General features: G+C 35.0%; 1 protein-coding gene across 1 annotated transcript; it reads left to right on the forward strand.

The window, feature by feature from the left end:
- Positions 1-490: 490 nt before the first annotated feature.
- LOC128988933 (lipoyltransferase 1, mitochondrial) lies at positions 491-20632 on the forward strand. Its single transcript, XM_054410723.1, has 5 exons — positions 491-1202; positions 2131-2238; positions 14717-14930; positions 16359-16507; positions 20165-20632. Exons 1-5 carry the CDS (start codon positions 636-638, stop codon positions 20399-20401), a joined length of 1275 nt encoding a protein of 424 aa, XP_054266698.1. The 5' UTR covers positions 491-635; the 3' UTR covers positions 20402-20632.
- The last annotated feature ends 1070 nt before the right edge of the window (positions 20633-21702 follow it).

Genomic DNA, 21702 nt, shown 5'->3' on the forward strand with positions numbered 1-21702 from the left:
TGCCCTCAAGTTTAATTAGACCAGAATACTACTATCACATCAAGTTTATCTTTAATGAGACTTGAGATATGAGTCCATCCCCACTGTGGGCTTCTGGTCAACAAGGTCAGTCATTATCTTGGCTATTTAAGCCAGTGTTTTACAGATAAAGACCCCCGTGTGATCTGGTGTTCCACAGTCTGTTCTTGCCTCTCTAATGCCTATTGTGAATTTGTCTTTTACATTTACCCTGCTTAAGTTATTTTTTGGTTTGTAAACAGTGTTATTATCGATTGCCCACTTAGCATTGGAAGTTTAAATTTTTTACAACCTGGCTTTCCCAAGAGGAATGCAAGTTGAATCTAAAGATTGCTTAGGTCTCCGATCTCGTATTTGCAATCTTCATCACACCTGGAAGTGGCTGCACCTTACTCTTCAGATCCACAATCATATGATCTGTCTGGCTTCGATTGACAGAGAGTTTGAAAACTTTTGAATATTTGTAAGTGTATGTGTATTGTGAACAACGGACATTTACTCATAAATAGTTACTTTCATTAACTTAATTTTATTGTGAACATTTTTATCAAGTGCCAACTTTAGTTGAGCGTGTTTTACTTTCAAGGCCTGCATATAACTTAGTCTTATATTGCAATATGGCCAGTGTATTCGTTCGAGTTATCAACCACGGCAAGATGTGCTGTGCATTAAAGTCTGTTGTGAATGCTCGTTTCACTTTTGCAGTGACGAGCAAGTCACAAGTACGTTATTCATCTAGTGAATTAAAAAACCACAAACGGGGTGAAGTCCATAATGACGAATCTAAAATACAGAAGTCAGTTTTTATCTCGCAGTCAGATGATATATTTACAAATCTCGCTTTAGAAGATTGGATGTATAAAAACTTTGACTTTACCAACCATCATGTTATGCTTCTATGGAGGAACTCTCCTAGTGTGGTTGTCGGTAGGAATCAGAACCCATGGCTTGAAGCCAATTGTGGCTTATTAGCAGATCAAGGAATACAATTAGCAAGAAGGGAGAGTGGCGGGGGTACGGTTTACCACGATGCTGGAAATTTAAACCTTACATTTTTCACTCCAAGACCAAGATATAATCGACGTCAAAATTTAGAAATCATAAGCACTGCTCTTCATAGAGAATGGGGATTAAAAACTGAAATAAACAAAAAGGAAGACATCGTCATCAATGATATGTACAAGGTAAGTTATGTTTTGAAAGTATTAAACTCTGATCTAAGGCTGTTAACAATTTAATTTGATTACGTAGCATATTCTAGGCCAAAGTAAGTCATGCCAAGTCTTTGAACATTTGAAGCCATTCAGTTTAGAAGTGTAACTGTACTTAATCATAATTTGTTTTTTTAAGTTTAGGCCTATTTGGCAACTAATGAAATGTGTCGAATGAATCATAAACAATAGATTTTAAATCTGATTGATTTTTTATTGCTACCTAGTGTATTTATTGGTAAACATATGGCTTGTGACAGAAAAATACACCTTTTAACCCCTACAGTTAATCTTCTCTTGCAGTGTTATCATTAAATGACTAAATGGATAACTTAATGGTTTAAAGTTAAACTGCATAGAGCGCATCGATGTGTTTTCATATTGATGAGGTGTCGTATTTTGTGAGACAGTTTTGAACAAATGTCTTCCTGGGGTTTCACGGAGATGTGATAAGTTTTCCTTTCTGTTAAAATTAGGCAGTAACTTACTGGTAAGTTTCGGTCTACAACATCAAACCATCAAAACAAACAAATAATTTATTGCAAGAAAAATCACAATTTTACATTGTGCCACTAAGGTATAATATTTTTGATTAGGATTTGAATTGGGAAAAAATTCTTATCCAACAATTGTTTTTTTCACAAACTAAGCTAGGCCTAATATAACACTGTGTTATGAATGAATGAATATAGTTTATTCCAAAAAAAACATTGGCTACACACAGTGATTATAAACTAAATAAAGAATATTAGACAGAGACTTTTGTCACTAAAAATATACATGTTGTTAACATGTTGTTGTTTCGACTACACAAATAAATGTTAAAGGAAGAATTTTAATTTAGGCCTAGCAAAGGTTCTGGCTTTTTCCTATTTTTCATATGTAGTTTTTTGTGTTGTAGATCTCAGGAACGGCATCAAAGTTAGGCCGACCAAACTCCTATCACCATTGCACACTTCTTGTGGACGTCAACAAAAACCTTCTTAGCGAAGCTCTGCACAAATATGAAGTGAGTATTAAATCCTTTATTATGCATGTCTATTCAATTTCTCAAACAATCTCTTTAGGCTTAAGTGAAGAGTGTAAACTTCAGATATATGACACATCCTAATGACCTGCGTTTCTTTAAAATCAAGGCTAGTTGAACTGTGGCACTTAGATTTATGTTAATTTTTTAAAGTACAATAAAATGTTTAGTTATTTGTCACTTTTTTCCTGGTTGGCCTACCAACCGTTAGAAGGTCTTCTAACCACAGTCTTCTTCAACAGCAGTTAGGCCTATAGAAATTCTATCTACTGTAGCCTAGCAAGTAGGCACAAACCACCGATGATTGTAACTCAAATTAAAACTTAAATTAAAATAAACTGGTTTGTAGAAAAACTCATATAAAGTTAAGAATCATTAAAATTACTAGTTTATCAATCATAAATAATTTTTTAAATTATTTAAAAAAAAATACTATTTTTAGGACACAGTCCTAAGTAATTTTTAATTAAATATAATTTTCTATGGGTTTGTGTGTCCATTATTCATGTTTATACAAAATCTTTAGTTAATATTTATTAATACCACTCATTTCATTCTTACACAATTTATAAAATCAGTAATAATAGGCTACCTTTGCCTATAAATTTTTTATTAGGAAATTTTTCTCAAAGAAAACTGAACTGTTGTCATTATATAAATTATGTACCGTAGTTAAAAGAAGAGAGATTATCTTATTGGATTCACATTGCCATAGTATGAGGGCCTATCCCCCATGACTGGTTTCTTTTCCGACATTTACCGGTTCATTTCCTAGGTCTTTGACCTTCACTACAAGGACTTCAAAACCTGTTATTTTATTTACCTTCCTGTAAAATAATTTATAAAAAAACTCCAAGTTCACAGAATTTGCAAACAAATAAAGACATAATATTTCTTCATTGTCCTTTTGTGATTTTTCATAAACTTTACTCTCATTGAGTTAATACCGATTATGATGCTTGAATTTTAAACAGAGCATGACTCCTGCTAAAAGACATTAACAAATTGGTTTATGATCTTTATAACTGGTTATTCAGTTTACATTGAATATTATTCAAGATATAAATTTTTTATCCAAATCCTACTAACTACCCCAAAGCATAATTATTATTTTTTTTAGTTTTTTTTTAGTTTTTTGTTTTTATTGTGTAGAACAATGATCCCAAAGAGCTGAACATTGGCTCTGATACCAGTAAAATAAAAGTAAAATTAAAACAAAGATTCAAAATAATCAATATTTTAAATTAATGATGGAAAGTTACAGTAATTTTTCTCTAATGAACAAAGAAAATCTTATCAGGGTCATCAAGCGGAGAAAGATTTTTTCCCCACTTCTATATCAAGTAGGGTGAACTGTGATGATCTTGTTATCATGTCAGAGTTCTATTTGTATCTCAACTGATTGACAGTCAGGGCCGGATTTCCCAATAGGCCCGGTAGGCCCGGGCCTATGGGCGCAAGCTCCCAGAGGGCGCACGGCCGAGAGGAAAAATATTTTTTAATATCTAAAAATAAAATAAATAGCCATAGCTTAACATATTTTGATAAAAAATAACTCTTGCCAATAAGGCATTATAATTTTGAAATTCATTGGAAGAAATAACTGTTAGAACTTTAAACTATTTTTCAACATTACGCATCAATTTTGTTACAACATTGGTAACGAACATTGGTTATACAGGAGTAGGGTGTAGGGATGTTGTCGAGCGCCCGAGCGGTACGCATCGTATTGCCACTGTAATCTTTGCACTGCCGCTATCTATGCTGGCTCGGAGCACAGAAAACGTAGATAGCTACTACTATAACCCAGAATGCCAACCGCATGGTAAAAAGCATTAAGTGTTTTGAGACTGAGAGAGCTTTGCCTGTCAATCCGTAGGCAGCGCCACCAGCGTTGCTATGCTATTGCATGGCAACACTGGTGGCGCTGCCTACGGATTGACAGGCAAAGCTCTCTCAAACCGCTTAATGCTTTTTACCATGCGGTTGGCATTCTGGGTTATAGTAGTACGTTTTCTGTGCTCGGAGCTACTGATCGGAGTGATTAGGGGCGCATGCGTGTTAGATGCCATTACCACCCTCACCTCACAAAAAGAAAATATATTAACTTTTGATCAGTTTACCTGCAGGGTCAAGTTAAAATACCTATATAATACGTTTTGTTGAATATTAAAAATACGATAAGATAATCTTTAAAATTCAATAACGAAAAAATATTTTTCTGAGTTTACAACAGGTTTTAGAAAAATTAAATCCCCTCCAAAGCACCATTAATGGTGTCATTTTATTCTCAGCTAAGACCTGAGGATAATTATTATGGTCGGCGGGACTATTGCTTTGTTTTGATTTGCAAATATAATCTGGATGCAGTACTGTACTACCATAGATTAACCATAAACTCAAGCACACATTGTTAATTCTAAATATTGTTTTTCATGTCTAGTTCATATATGTTGGTGACACTGGAAGTTACTTTTGACGTAATTTTGTTTCTAGGTACTTTTTTTTGAGGATAGTTCTATGTTGTGTGTTTTAATTTCTTGTAATATAACCAGGGGACGACCTATTGTTTATGATTACATCGTTTTTTGGACAAACTAGGTTTAAATAACTTAAATAAAAAAGAATTGTTTTCAGCTACGGTAATCCCTAAGGATGACAAATCTACTAAAGGAGTATGTTTAATCCATGGTATCACGTACTGTTATAAAGTTCATGTTTTGGGGCCTGAAATCGGAGTCAATGAATATGCTTTTTTGCGGGAATGCTCTATGGGTTGGATTGTTTTGTTTCAGTCCCACAAGCGTGAGCATTTGCCAACAAAAGCATAACATTGACAAAAGTGTTTAAGACGGCATTTTGTTAAGGCTAACCAAGACAATTCTTAAAAAAACTTGCAATGATAAAATTCCGAAGAGGAGTGGTGTTCAAGCAATTAACATAGGCCTATAGGCATGATATAGTTTTTAATAAAGGTTTGTAGGAAAGAAACTGTGACCAGACTAGGGGGCGGAAAAATTATTTGGGCCTAGGGGCGCCAAAATGCTAAATCCGGCCCTGTTGACAGTGTTTGCTATTTAAATGTTACCATCGCAGATTTTAAAATTTTAAAACCTTGAATTACTTTAGGAACTGTGACAGAAGTATTTAAATAAATAGTGTGAATGACTGATTCAAAAAGCTCGAGCTTCCACTTGTATCCGACATTGGAAAATATTATCATAGCAGCCTATTATGCTCTCCTAGGATAAAGTCCATATACTTCCTAATAATAAAACTTAACAAATTGTGTTCAAACAGAATGAAAAAAAAAATTATCGCCACATTAATTAAGTCACATTAAGTACTAAACAACCAACTTAATAACATAAAAACACAATAAATAATGACTTTAACTAGGTTTTAAGAATCGTAAGCAACTATAGTTCGGCCGCTTAGAAAGCGACCTCCTCCAGCATTGGTTTAGCATTAGCGCGCAGGTCGTTTTCTAAGCGGCCGAACTATAGTAGGGACTTGCAGTAATGTTCAGACAACAATACTTTTATAAAAATAAAAAAAAAAATAAAAAAATAATTCAATCAGCTGTTATGTTTTAAAACTCCTGATTGACATGTAACAGATGATTGTAAAGATATTTAGACAATTTAAAAGGAGTATTAGCATTGTTTAAATAGAGAAAAGTGGTCATGCATTACGAAAAGAACACATTTCTCTGTTATTATTTATCCATTCTTAACAAATAAGGTATCATTAAAAACTACAAAAAATTTACTAACTTGTTTAACTCATGAAATTTTTTTGTCAAGTTAACGGTTTTTTTGAAATTTGGCATAAAATATTTTAAATGTCCGCCGATTGGAAACGGTTAATGATTTTATAGTATAATTTTAAACCAAAATACGTCTTAATGAGATAAACATTTTGGTAAAATCTCAAGGCTGTATCTCAAACCGTTTAGGAGTTATTAATTTTGTTTAAAAAAACACATAAATACAGACAGACGGTAAACTAGGCACCACAGACCTATGTTCCTATGGTGAAATGTGTTTGTCTCGACCAAAGCAATAACGCTATATACATGTGTCCAGAGAGTTATGGAACACCCTGTATATTGTAGAAAAAGGAGGATAGGAGGTAGCTTACCTTGAAAGTGTAGGTAGGCCATAGAACATCTAGAAGATACTCTGTGCACTGTGCACACAATATTTCGTCCCCTGAGGGACTTTGTCAAGTGTAGAGAAAGGGTCTAATCAAAAAAGTGTTAGAAAGTTTGCATTGAAATCAATCCCAAAGATCTTCCCTTTGCTCTACTCAATGAGAAAAATTTTATTTGTTCAACCTTATTTAGCTACGTAAATCAAATCTGTAAAATACTGTACCAATTCGATCAGTGGTCGTTTCCAAATTGTGAATTAAATGACTTTCTCTGTATTATTTGATCAGTGGTCATCATCCGGATTTTTTTTTGTACTGTGTTTAGGTTGTGGTTTGATTTTAATATATGCTATGATTCTTTGGATTTTTACATTTACATCCTTATTTTTTTACCATCATGGCAACCCTTAAGGCCTATGTTAAAATTTAAAAACTTTGAATTACCTTTTAAATTATTTAGGCATTATCAAAAAATGAAATTGGTTTCATCTAAACCTTTCAAACATTTGTCAAAACAACCTTGATAAGTTTGGCTATAATATGTTAATCCATTATTGAGTTAAAGTGTTAGAAAATTTGCATTGAAGTCGATCCCGAAGAGCTTCGCTTCGCTCCCCTAAATCAATTTCCAACAATAATAAAGAAAACCATAACAAATATTCTACAACCATCCTTGTTTGTGTGAGACGCTATTGTGAGAAGCTTGAAGATGAACTGCACTTGGAACACTTATTTTTTTAATTTTACAAAAGAATGATTAACACTTTCTTTTTGAACAATCATCCATATTCCAATAAGGCTCTGAAGCTATTTATAAGACCGTTTGTGATAGATTAGGTCAAACATATAGCATGATTTTTTTTACAAAACGGTCATTCATCGCCGAACCTACAACTACATCAATATAAACAACCTATCCACAGTTATTTTTTGTCCTCGGACGCTAGGCACGAGCGTGGGTTTGTTTTTCACATAACTTCAAATTAGACCTAGGAGTTGCGGCATTATCACTTAAATAAAATCCATAGATGATTTTGCGGGATTTGAACCCGGGAGCTCAGGGACCGAAGTCCCGCACTCTACCATTAGACCAACTCGCTCCCCATCTACAGTAAATTTATTTGAAATGGCTGATTACAGTGGCGGTTCCAAGGGGGGGGGGGCACAGGGGCACCCTGGAAAAATAAATTTAAACATATGTTTTGTCCTTAAAACACCGCAATGTCATAAAACTGACATCAATGTAGTTTTTATTAAACTTAATAAGCGATGGCAGGAGTAGTATTAAGTTGCACATAGATAAACTTTGTGGACAATAGCACAAAGAATCTATACTTATTTAATACGCAAGCAGATTTTTTGTGACAATTACTCCTCCGAAACTACTGAACCGATTGTCATGTTTTTGGTGTCATCGGAAAGAGCGTAACTTGAAGTTGTGCAGGAAACTTTCTGTTTAGGGAAATAATGAGAGAGTGAGGCCATGGAGCCCTTTAAAGTTTCGTATTTCTCCATAAGATTAACATTGGAAACAAAAATTGTTATGAAACTCCAGCTGTTGTCAGAAATCAAAAGTGAGAAGAAGAGCATATGTTAATTGTAAACAGTCAATAAGTTTGCTAATTTAACAGTTTGCTGCAAACTTGCTGACTTGGTTGAAATTCGTTTTAAAATAACGCCTGTAATACTCAGCAATTGCTCGATTTCGAGCAACAGGGACACTAGTGACTATAGAGATGTGCCAAGCAGTTACTTGGGCGAAACAGCTGCAGCTAGTTCCAAGGTCGCCGTGGAACTCGTTCCAAAAGCAGTTCCAGCTGCAGCTGGTTTTGCCCGCTGCAGCTGGTTTTCCCGCTGCAGCGGAGCTATGGCTGTGGTGGAACGAGGCAAAAGGGCGGATGAACAAAATCTCAGTTTATTGCCATAATTTGAGACGGATTAGTTTAAGCTGTTCTTGAATTAGAATATTGTTTTAATAATGCAAAATAGCGGCTGTAAAGAAATCAATATCGTGTTTTGGAAATGTTGTACAATTAATTAATTATTTTAGTTTTTCTATCTAGGGTCTTAGGGTCTAAAAATAATACGTGACAAGGCCGGTATAAATTATTTTAGAGGTTCTTCATATTATACATTTTTTATTGTTAAAATAATATTATTCAAACACCACTTACACTAACTCTTAAAATAAAATTCTAAAGTTAATAGCGAAAAAATCCTGAATTAAGTTAAACACAAACAATTTATTACGGTACTGATTACTGAGGAAGAGATAATTAAATTTGTATATTATGAGCACGACTTAACTGGGACTGATATACTTTTATTTAATTCCTGCCTGAAAAAAAAAAACAGAAAATGATTAATTTCTTTTAAGGCATGTCAACCATATCCGCTAATCAAACCTTTGTTTACAATAGACCAAATAAGTCAAATAAACCAGCTGCAGCTGTTTTGTCGTAACTGTATGTGTTTTACAAATCCAGTTACTCCGGAACTTATCTTTAAAAATTTACAAAAAGGCTGCAGCTGTTTGTGCGGAACTACATTCAAATCGTTCCACCGAGCTGCAGCTGAAAAAGTAGTTCCAGTGGAACTGGAACTGGATTGTGGTTCCGCTTGGAACGGTGGAACGAGTTCCACTCTCGGAACGGTGGATAAATGTAGTTCCAGCTGCAGCGACACATCTCTAGAGGTAAAACAATATTACGTTATGGAAAGTTGTACACATCATCAAATTTTTACAGAAGTCAGCTGTTGACACGCTAGGGAAAAGGCGAGCGCCGAGCGATGTCGGTGAAACAGCTGATTTCCTGATGTTCCAATTTATAGTTAGTTGTCAAATTGTCTGCTAGCCACTAACTTTACTCAGGCATCAATCAGCAATCAGCGGTAGCACCAGTAGCCTATTACCATTGACTATATAAACACTAGTGTTAAAGTTTATATAGTCAATACTATTATTACTGAATTCGATAGGTACTATACAATATTGTGACAGATCTATGAAATGGAGAAAAACGTATGGTTAAAAAAAAGTGTCAACTTGCTGGCATGACATATAACAGGTGAAATGGAAGGTTTTATGACAATTAATTGGGCACAGTTATAGACGTTAGACATGGCTTTATAAAGTCACCAAACAGATTTTAGGAGATATGGCTTCGTATTCTACAGTAGGCCTATGTTTTGAAATTCATGAATGCAAGTTCAACATAGTTTGATTTTTCAAATGTCTATTTACTTACACAGGGGTGCCCACAAGGGGGGGCTGTGACGCAGACTGCGTCATTGAAATTTTAGGGGGGGGTTGCAAAAATTCAAATGGGGGGGGGCTAAAGTTAATTGAAAAAGTGTTTAACGTGACGACAATCAAAAATATATTACGAAATTTCCAGATGGAAAGTAGATTAATTAATAACAATATTTATATTATTGAATTCAATTAGTTAAAATAGGATTTTAGGATAGTTTAGGATTCATGTAGGAAGTTATTATTCAAGATTATCTAAGACGTGAGATCTAAGAGGGAGCGCACGGGATGACTCAACTGCTGTGATAGATAAAAGATTACGTGTGACAGACACGTCCAGCTACCGCGACTCAGCACAGAACGCTTTGTTGACATAAAGCTCGTTAAAATACAAACAAGTAGCATAGGCTACAATACTTTACACTATTGTGTAGATACTCGATTACCTGAGTTAATAGGGAGGGGGGTAATGAAAAATACGGTTGATCCAATATAGTATAAAAAGAGATGACAAACCCATTAAAACGCTGTAAACAGCCATTAACGTCACGATTTGCATTTTTGTAAACGAAATTCAATATTGCACAATCATTATTTATTGTGCAATTACATTATTATTATACATTTAAAATCATTTATTTTGGTTCAGTGTTCAGTTGTACAAACGGCAACGTTTAAAATTATAGCTAACTCAAACTCAACCAATAATAACTAGCCAAACACGGCATTGCTATAGATAACGTAAATATTAAAGGAACCTTTAGAAAGTGTTATAAGCTACTGCTCATGATAGACAGATAGGCTACCGATAGGTGCTGTATCACAGCATATGAATTTGATAGATAAGTTAAAAAAAGTGTAAAATTATATTTAGAGATAATAAAAACCCTTTAAAAAAAGAATGTAACTAGAACAATCTTGTTATTCTTTTTCTTTGTTCTTCTGTTCTTTATTAGGTTTCTCTTCAATTCATACACAAATTCAACAAGTCGCCATATTTTTAGGCCTACTCATTGCCCAATCACAACCTTACTAAAGTTACCATGGTTACTAATCACTCAATCACTAAGCATTATATCGTCATCATTCCCCAGCTGTTGTATCTGAAATCTGTTATAACATAGCGCACAGCAGACAGAAGTGTAAAACGGAGCAGACGATTGTTGGCGCAAGCGTTGTTTCCATTTCATTTTCATCAAATGAGCTGTGATGTTTCCAAAGGGAGGGAGAGGGGGTCGTTATATCAAGAGAAAGACGCTGACAATTCGTTAAGCATATTTTACAAACGCTATATAGATATTCTGGCAATTAAAAATTCCTTAAATTGAGGTGACCTATAAAGCTCTAATTTTTTTTATATAGAAAGATAAGTTTTCCAGTCCTGTACAACACTGATTCGCGGTCTTTTCCAGGTAATCAAAATTCAAATACAACTTGATACACACAGAATCTCCGGTTCCCGACCTGGATGATAGCTAGTTATTTAATTTAATTTACAGTTACATATTACCCGTGATAAATCAAACCCGTTATGCAAGCCAAAGCCACACGGTTATTAATCTCACTTATGGTTTTGAATTTGCTTACAAACGTGATCAGAAATGGTTAGGGCCTACACAGTATTTGTAAACAACATTTATGTAAACATTTCAGTGACAGCTAGAAAAAGGAATCTTTATCAAAACAGCTGTTCGTAATTTCATATATGACGTGTTCTCTTAATAGATTATTAGTATTTAATAAATGACGTATGTAGTAAACATGGAGAAAAACTAGAAAAATCACACCAAATTGGGTTTTTGATCGTCCGTTATTTTATTTCCAAAATAGTGAGGCCATATTTTAATGGCTAAGGACACTCTCGCCAATCCTGTGAATACAATTAAACCATTAGAATCATAATCAATACTCTAGTTTTTTTAGAGTAGACTGCGTAAGATGCCTTCCGGGCCATGGCAGCCGAACATAAATTGAGATAACGTAAAATAACCCAAAACGAGCTGTTGGCCCGTCCTACGTACGGGAATCGAGTAGTCCATTAAAATTGTATATAGTGTGTCTATTACTAATTCAAGCATAGTTTAATCAGCTCAAGATTTATAGTAAAGAAAAAGCTGCCAAGATGAATTAAAACATGTTTTCATTGTTATTTTCCCAACTTTTCATAAAAATGTCGAGTAGTAAAATAATTTTCATAAGCTTTCTTTTGAAGATTCGTGAGCTTTGATTAGTATACAGCAATGGTTATAGAATCTTACTTATTTCCTATAATCAATGACAAAATCACAGAGTAAATAAACTAACCTAATAGTTTTATAGAATATTTTTATATCCATCCAGCTGGTAGTTATAACAAATTATATTGCACTAAAACAAACTAAATATTTTAAAGACTGCTCAAAAAATAAATTAGAACATCTAGTATTTTATTATGTGTATTTAAATAAACTCTCATTCTCTTACCGAATAAATGAACGTATCAATGATTGAAAGCATTACACATATTAAAAATAAGTCAATTCTACGTATGTCATTTCATTTTCATCCAAAGGCTGAATTTGTGTCGAAAACGCTGAATGTTTACAGCTGTTGCAAATGATATTATGTCAAAAGCTAGAGTAGAATGTTAGCGTCGGCTGCTAGACTTTTTAAAATTTTAAACTAAATTACTAAAAAACTGAAACCCTAAACTAAAATTATGGCTTCGACATTCCCTAGTTCTCAAAATTATCTTTCTTTCAACACAAAAATCATGAAAATTCGTCAAGTGGTTGATTCAGAATCGTGAAATAAAAAAACCCTGTCACTTTTAATATATAAGATATGTATCATTCTGAGCAATGTACAGACAAAACTATAACTTTATTTATATAGATAACTGGGTTTTCAAATAGTGCTGGGCGGGGGAATTATGTTTCTCGTTTGTTGTGTACCTCTTTTTTTGGTGGGGGGGGGGTCTGTCGCTCAATGGGGGGGGGGGGGGGGTGCGTCATGAGTCTAGGGGGGGATGGGCACCCCTGACTTACAAAGACAAATAATAGGTGAAATGGGAGATTTTTGGACAGTTAGACACAGATATAGACATTAATAATGGCTTTAGAAAGTCAGTAAACAGCTTTTAGGAGTATATGGCTGTTGCCTACAATATGTTTTGAGATTTATGAATGCTATCGTCATAGGCTAGTTAGTTTAAAAAATGTTGTGTATTCATGACAAATAAATGGGTAAATTGGAGATTTTGCACACAGTTCTAGACGTTAAAATGGCTTTAGAAAGTCACCCAACGGCTTTTAGGAGGATATGGCCGTAGTCTACAGTGTGTTTTGAAATTCATGAATGCAATCGTCATAGTTTAATTTTTTAAATGTCTATTTGCTCATGACAAACAACAGGTGAAATGGGAGTTTATGGACAATTGGGCACGGTTTTAGGTGTTAAAAATGGCTTTAGAAAGTCACCAAATGGCTTTGAAAATTCCAAATTTTACCGGGGGAAGATCCACCGGACCCCCCTTCTTTATTGGTAGGTGCTCCACACCCCCCAAGCCCCCCGGTCACCCCCCTTTGCAAGGTCCTAGAACTGCCACTGGCTGATTATATTTAATTTGGAACAAGCTGTTTCTTAAAGCAGTTAAGGTTCATTAGTTGTTTAAAGATGTATCAGCTTAAAGCTTCTATAAGCACATCTTATACTCTGATAACACTAGATAGCCTCAACTGATAAGAGCTCATCAGGGTGTTGACTGTATGACCCAAGGTTATATGGTTATCACTTTTTTGCTACCCTCCTTGGCTTGACTTTTAACAAGCTATAATATATAAAAGCACATGGAAAAAACCAAATGTACAGTATTATCCAAATCATTGTAATGAGGAACTCCAGAAAAAGTATATATTGGTTTTACAATTTAGACAAAATAGTAGCCCAATGCTGTTTTGAATCATAATTTTACACAAATAACATTTTAAAATTGTATTATTTTTTGCCAAATTACACTATAAGACGATTTAGACCAGAAAATGGTGTCCAAATCTACACTCACCAGTTTTGAATTTTTAACATGGGCTTTCCTCAGATATTACCTTATAAGGGGTCGTAGAAGGTTTGTTTAGCAGCTTACAGTTGACTGTACGGAGAGCTTATTTACTATTTAGCAGCCTTCTCATATGTTGTTACCTGGTATTTTACATTACATTTTACATTACATTATTTGTCATGAGAGCCGAAGCCCCCGGCTGACTACGTACCCGGTACCTGTCGTGAGACTTACCCGGGCCCCATGATGTAGGCCGAAGCTTACACATCAACCTTTAGCACATCATGGGCGGATGACTTAAGGTCATCAGGCTCGCCGGCTGCCGAAGCAGACCCTTCGGAAAGAGGGTTGCCCCTCAATCCTAACCAGGGATTCCGGCTGCTTGTTTAAGCGTCACTCCATCTGGGTTCCACTAGGTCGGGACCTAGAGGATCATAATGGAGCGCCCCGACGCATTTAGTGCAAGCAACACTCGGGACCTATCTAATCCCTGACAGGCAAACCCGCCATCAATAGCCAGAAGGAAGGGGACCGTCAGCACCTCCCATTTACACCACTACCCAATCGAGGCCTTACCCAGTTGCTGGGAAACCAGAGATAACCAGAGCGATAGATCCCCAGATACCCCTGGCGGGCTCGGACCCAGCACCCGATCTACTTCGTTTGCCCGTCAGACCCAACATCACTGCCAGGCCATCAGGGTTTCCCAAAAGGAGGCAGGTATAGAAGTGGGACCCACCCGGATGAACCTATCCACCAGAGGTGGCGACAACCCCCCACACTCAAGATAACCATACTGTCCGTGCTCAGAGACACGGTTACTTGGTATCAAGGTAGAGAACTACGGTCATCTATACCACAGTGACTTCACTACGCCCGGCCTCTTGTCAGAGTTAAATTACTCATTCGAAATGGCCATTGAAATATTACACTCGCATCAAATTTTGAACCATTACAAGTCTACAGAATTTAAATTCCTACTGTACTGAAATGCATCTTGATATTGTTTGTTGCAGAAAGGCATCGAGACGAAAGCTACCCAGAGTGTTCCCTCACCAGTCCTCAACCTGACCGATGTGAACTCCTCCGTAACCATCTCACGGCTGATCAGTTCCATTGGCTGGGAGTATCTCCGCACAACTCCACTCTCCCGTAAAGACGGAGGATGGGACCTCGTGGGCAAACAGCGGGGCTTCCAGATGATCAACCCGACCAATGATTGGTTTCCTGGTAAGAAATCAAAAACTGGTAGTTTTATTTTCTTATCCTTTAGGTTTTAGCCTGGAATTTTTTTCTTTATTGTTTCTGGCTAGTAGAGATGAGCCTCAATAGGTACACCATCGATGGTAACAACGATGTCAACCATCCATGTACCGATAACATTGTCGCGAAAAAATCAATGTTTTTGGAGCTAAACCATCAATGTTTATTTTGTTTTTCGTCTGCTCTTTGTACTGCAACAGCGAATTAACCTGAAACTAATGCAATTCAATAATGGAAAACATCAGTGTTCCAATACTTGGCCTAAACCATCGATGTTCGACAAAAACATCGATATACCAAAATCGGTAATCTACCATCAATGTAAAATCATCTAGCATCGATAGAAAAACATCAATGATTGAAATCATCGAATATCGATGCTCATCCCTAGTCTAGAGGGCGTTGCAGCATTAATACTTAGATAAAATCCATTGGAGATTGACGGGATTTGAACACAGAACCTCAGGTATAAAAACCTACACTCTAACACAAGATCAGCTCAAATCCCCTGAACACGGGTAATTGATGATGCATAAATACTGTGCGTTGTTTTAATCTTTTTTAAAAGCTTTTGCGTTCATAATATTGGACGCAAGACTAACATAATCAAACTAGGTATCTATGCAGTTATGATTAGAAAATTATACAGCTAAGATATATCTTACTTGTGCTGCAACTCCAAGTCAAGTTTAAAATACAGCAAAAACCTGATTTCTGAAAATGAAGGGATCTAGGACGTCTCAAATAACCTATTTATCAGTTTGTCAATGGTTGGAATCTAAAGGCTATTTCAGTTCAACAAACAACTGTAAAAGTTTTTATATTTTTTAATCACTGTCATCTTAAAATCTACAGCTCTAAATACAAAATCTAATTCTTAAAAAATTAACTGGTTTTATGAACCTTATCTTTATCATGATAAAATATCCGTGTCATTGTCTGTTCCCATTAAACTCTGTTGGCCAACTGCCTGTGCCATGGCTGACCAAGCCTGTAGCCAAGCTAATTTTCAATCGATTAAAATATTTGATTTGATCTTTAGTCTACTTGAGTTTCAGTTTAATGGGGCCCAGTTAAAAGGGGTTTTAATGTGTTACGCATGAAATTACATTATTGCGTAGTCTCAAATCACTTTAATGAATGAATAAAGGTTATTTTACCTTTACACTCACTCGGGCGGGTTATTCTATAACTTCTACAGGTAGATGAAAATGGTTTGGCACTATGTCGCCTTCTTTAGATCCTTATCAAGAATAACAAGATCAATTCTTACGAGTATGTGAAGCCCACTTTCTTCTAAATGCTTGGAATTTTGAGAGAGTTTGCACTTTTTGCAGCTGGAATAAACTGAAATATTTTTCGAGTTTGGTTTTTCTCTGAGTTTGTTGATTACAGGACTGGAACAAATCAGAGACGAGTTCCAAAGCTGGGATTGGAGGTTTGGGAAGACGCCCAAGTTCACCGTCACCAGATCGTTTCCCCTGCCTCGGCACATCACTGTCGGCGGCCGAACTGTCGAGACCAGGGCAGAGGAACAACTAAAGGTTAATACATTAAAGCAAAATTTAAATTGACTTTCACTCAACAGCTCAATACAGGGTGTCTGGTCATCAGTGTTACAAAATTGTTTGGTGTAAGTACAAAGTAAACGACGTGTGATGATGCATAAGAGGTTCGAAGTCTAAAAATTAGCTTCCCAAAGAATTATTTTTAAGTTTTCCAAAAATAACCATGTTTTTAAACACAATAAAGCAATTTCTTAATTGCCTGTAAATTGAGCTCACTCACACACACCATTCTAATTGAAGCTGATTGGATCGACTGATGTCACTGACTATGGATGGAACTAGACGTTTTATGTTTTATCCCCGACGGGCAAACAATCAAAACACCCAAACAAACAATCAATCAAAACCTGGCAACAACTTAGTATTTTGATAGTAGAGATTAAATGTAGTAAAATTGACCCACTGACTAAATGCACTGATGTAGATTACTGGTTGTATATTTCCTCACTAGGGACTAAATTTACTATTTTTGTCCCGAGCTCAAGGTCGGAAAATGAGCGAGACACTTTTAGCCCGTTTGATGAACTATGCTTCGTCATATTGCACCATTATTTGAATATAGTAGTTTACGCAACGATTGCATTAAGTGAGTCTTTACGACACAAGTAGAAAATTTAAGGCACGAGCCTTGGCGAGTGTCGTAAAGACTATTAACGCGAGTTGCGTACACTACTTTACCTACGACCGTTTTTTAATTACTATCAATATGGATTTAATTACTAACAATCACTAATGATAACTTTTTAGAGAGGTTATGTTTTCGTGTATTGTCATTGCCACTGAAAGTGATGCAAGGACTTGTTGTATAATCAGCTGATTTCCTGTAATTACGTGTTTGTTAAACTTCGTTAAATATTACATTGCTAGCAGCATTCTTACCATAAATAATATTGTATCAGGTACAATTCGGCAAATATTTAATTTATTTTTGGACTTCCACCAACTTAATTAAGAATACGCGAGTATCAACATGAACAAGTCGGATCAACAATTAAATTGGTCAACTGATCAGCTGATCAGCTGATTAGTTGACCTTCGAAGCATTACAATTTTAATTCTTTTCTCTCAATACTTGAACCTCATTGGTCCGTTACCTGTGTGGATATGAGAAAACTATGCGGATATGAAATGAAACTATGCGGATATGAAAGTAAACAGCTGTAAAGTGAAACTTTTCAATTCTAAGAACTGGACTGAAATGGTTACTTTAAAAAACGGTCGTAGGTAAAAGTACGTTACGAAACTAAAATAGTTTTCATTTAAAGATAACCTCTCAAAACTACTTCTAACTTATTAAAACGTTTTTATTAGGTCGCTTTCTTGTCCGCTACAAATTTTGCAACCGATTTTATACTAACTTCCCGATGAGCTAGGGACTTGAAACTTGAAACATATCTCACAAATGGAAGACAATGCAATATTATACAATTTAATTTTCATATTTCCCTTGGGCTACGCCCCATGGACTTGTTTTTATTAAATCGATTTCTTGCAAATTTTGATACTTCCCGATGAGCTAGAGACTTGAAATTTGAAACATAGCTCACAAATGGATGACATTGCAATATTATATCATTTAATTTTCATATTTCCTTTCGGGCTACGCCCCATGGGCTTGTTTTTATTAGCTCGCTTTCCTACAAATTTTGATATCAATTTTAAACGATGTTCCCGATAAGCTAGAGACTTGAAATTTGAAACATAGCTCACAAATGCATGACAATGCAATATTATATCATTTAATTTTCATATTCCCTTGGGCTACGCCCCATGGGCTTCCAAATTTTTCATGTTTACATTTTGAAAGGATGTAAATATATCAACTAATTTAAGTCAGCTGTAAATACTTAAATTTGACAGTTCGAAGAGCAGAGGTTAAGAAGTACAGGTTATGCTCCCAAGAGATTCTTTATACAAACAAACATTTCAAAATAAAGATAAACAATCTGATTGCAGGTATCAAGGTGTTTGTAAATAATGTCAATTTTTGTTTATTTAGTATTCTATAAAGTAAACAATAAATATTTCGAGTGAATGCATTGCAGAGAAGTACTATATTTCAGAAACATTGCGATTAAATAGATTGATATATTTATAGTTAGTAGGTAGGCCATACATGCAATCTAATACATAATTATATGCAAAGAAACTCAAATAAACCTTAGATTTCCCACATGCCTCTGTCTTAATCTGATATAGATGCTTGAAATAGATTTAACATGCACACACATTAAAACTAAAAAGTATAAAATAATTTATAAATAAAAAACTTTTTTAAACAAAACGTTTTTAAACGCCCTAAAAAGTAGAAAATAATTTACAAATAATTTATAAATTTGTTGAGAGAGTATAAATACTTGTACGATTTAAAACGAAAAACGTTGGGTGCATGCAATTAATTGATAATAATACAATCAACATCAACAATAATAATACAAGTTCAGTAGGTGAAGGTAGTTGTAAACTATCTATTGCATGCACCCCATGTTTTTCGTTTTAAATCGTACAAGTATTTATACTCTCTCAACATATTTATAAATTATTTGTAAATTATTTTCTACTTTTTAGGGCGTTTAAAAACGTTTTGTTTAAAAAAGTTTTTTATTTATAAATTATTTTCAATTTAACTTGCTAAAAGAAACAAGCAGCTGTTTAGTATCCAATTCACTTGTTTCGTCCATTAGAATTGTATTAGTGTACATTATACTATCGACATGTCAAACTATTTACAATAAGGTAAACTATAAGGCTAGGTTATTAACTATAATCGATACGTACTTTCTATACATGCGATTGTTTCCCATCGAAATTGACAACTGAGTTGACAACAGCTGATTTTTTACTCCCTAGAGAGTAGAAATGGTACTTCAGACCCACAACACATGCACTAAAAACTGCTGTTTTTGCTGCAATATGACAGACATTTTGTTTACACCAACTTTTTTACTGAGCAAACAGAAGTAAATCATGTTTTAAGCTGTAGAATCTCTTATGATACATAAACTATTTCGGTTGCAAAATGAATGGAGAAAATGTAACTTTAGACTGTAGCGCACACTGTAAATGACACTTTCAGCTTTTTTCTCTTTCAATTGAAACTAGGCTACAGCTAGTTGAAATAGACAGGCAAGCCCTAAGGATGATGTAAATCCTTTTTTGCCTCTCTACACAGTAATCTAATGGTTTCTGTACTATTTGTAGACCAGTAAGTTATTGTTTGCAGAAAGGGTTTGGTAAAATCAGCTGGAGTGCGGTAAATTTACCAATCACACTCCAGCCACTACCAGGGCACTTTGGAGTTAAATGGCTCACAACGAAGCATCACAAAAATACTAGACATACTGGACACACTTTGTACTTTTACGATATATACTGGAAAGGTTTAAGCACATTATCTTTGAAAGAAATGATCAAAGTTGTGTTCAATAGTGCGGTATTAATTGGTGTTGTTACATATATGGAACTATGGGTTATATTAATTTAACTTACCCTGTATATTTTTTGCTGCTAGCGTGGTGTTAAGTATTAAACTACATCTGCGAAGGTGTAAACGGTACTTGCAACAAATCAATCTACCCTGTGCATTACTTAAACATCTACTTCACAGTCTTATACTAGTTTTTTTTTCTCCAGGTCACATTAACTGTGGTAAACGGACTGGTAGAAGATGTAGTCATGAAGATCCCTCAGACTCTATCCATGTCCGAGGAGTTTGAGGAAGACCTCAAGATGATCACTTCAATCCGAGGTCATCGGTTCACGGAGGAAGCTCTTGACGAACTCAACGCTTCCCTCGGAGCTCAAATCCACAGAGACGACGGGAAACATTTTGTCACAGACTGTGTCCGCAAAGTTATGGCGTCCGTTTGACGACAATAACTCAACTGATGTTTCAGTTGCCACTCGGATAGGATTCCACGTTAACTTGGTATTACAAAACTCACTAAAATGATCAGAAGTGTACTTATGTATATTTGTTTATTGTAATTATACCTTATGTATAATTTGTTAAGTTTGTTAGCTGTAGAATATTTTACTGTATAGTGAAAGTAATTTATTTTATGAGGAATTGTCCGAAGTGGAATAAAATGAAAAAATGTATTTTAGTTTGTTAATTTATCCTCCTATATCATTAGTCACATGGATTCTCCAGTAATAATTTTTAAGTAATATAGTTTTTGAACACATCAAAGTCATCTTTCTATGTGCACCTTTTTCATTCCCTTTAATAATGTCAATACCTACTTTCTACTTTATTGTGTAGGGACTCTTTATAAAACTATATATACCTTCCACATTAGTCTTAGAATGTTTTCTTGTTTCTATGCCATTTAAGTTTTTAATTGTTCCGTACAACCTAAATCTTGGTCTTGTTACCATCTAACGTCAACTGATCAATGTAAGCATAATAATTAATTTGATAACCTAATTACAAAAATGGAACCTGGGTCTAGAAACTATCTCAATTGAAATCAAACCAGCAATCTTTTCAGACTTGAAGGTGATCGTTATAAGCACTCTACCCAGAAAATTATCTATTTCTTCTCCTCAAGATTCAGATTTTAAAGTAAAGTTTAAAATCAAACTAGCTGTTTGGCCCGCTCTTTGCTCTGGCAATGTTTTGTTATATAAATTAAAAATGCAGCTGTAAAAACTGATTAATGTGTTGACTGACGTTCTTGATACAGTCATTGAGATACCTTCCATAGGTCAAATATCCCATTGTATAAAGAAGGCATGAACCTTTTTCCATATGAAGAGACGTCCAAACCCCACCAAAAAGGTGTAGGTACTTTGTTCATAAAGTAAAAATCCAAGATACATATTTCTAAAAGAAAGAAAACATAAAATTACACAAATAAACGGTGTAGTGTCTTTCAACCAGGACGTGAATGAGCCATGCGAATACTTATGAAGTTAAACGGGGCAAAGCCCGCGGGGACAGCTAGTTTAAAATAAAAACATCACCAATTAATATTTCATGAATTTTTGATTTTATGAGGCCTTTCACCAGCTATGGGCATCATCAGATACATCACAAAAATTAAATATTGGTGATGTTTTTATTTTAAATTGTATTCATTCCATTATTACTAGTTCTTCTTGAAGATGGTGTATGATATTGATAAACCATAAATAAAAAATAAAAATCTCCATATGAATAACAAATG

The sequence above is a fragment of the Macrosteles quadrilineatus genome, unplaced genomic scaffold, assembly GCF_028750875.1.
Source record: "Macrosteles quadrilineatus isolate MER2022 unplaced genomic scaffold, UCM_ALF_1.0 Scaffold_3__2_contigs__length_128488019, whole genome shotgun sequence".
NCBI classification, from domain to species: Eukaryota; Metazoa; Arthropoda; class Insecta; order Hemiptera; family Cicadellidae; genus Macrosteles; species Macrosteles quadrilineatus.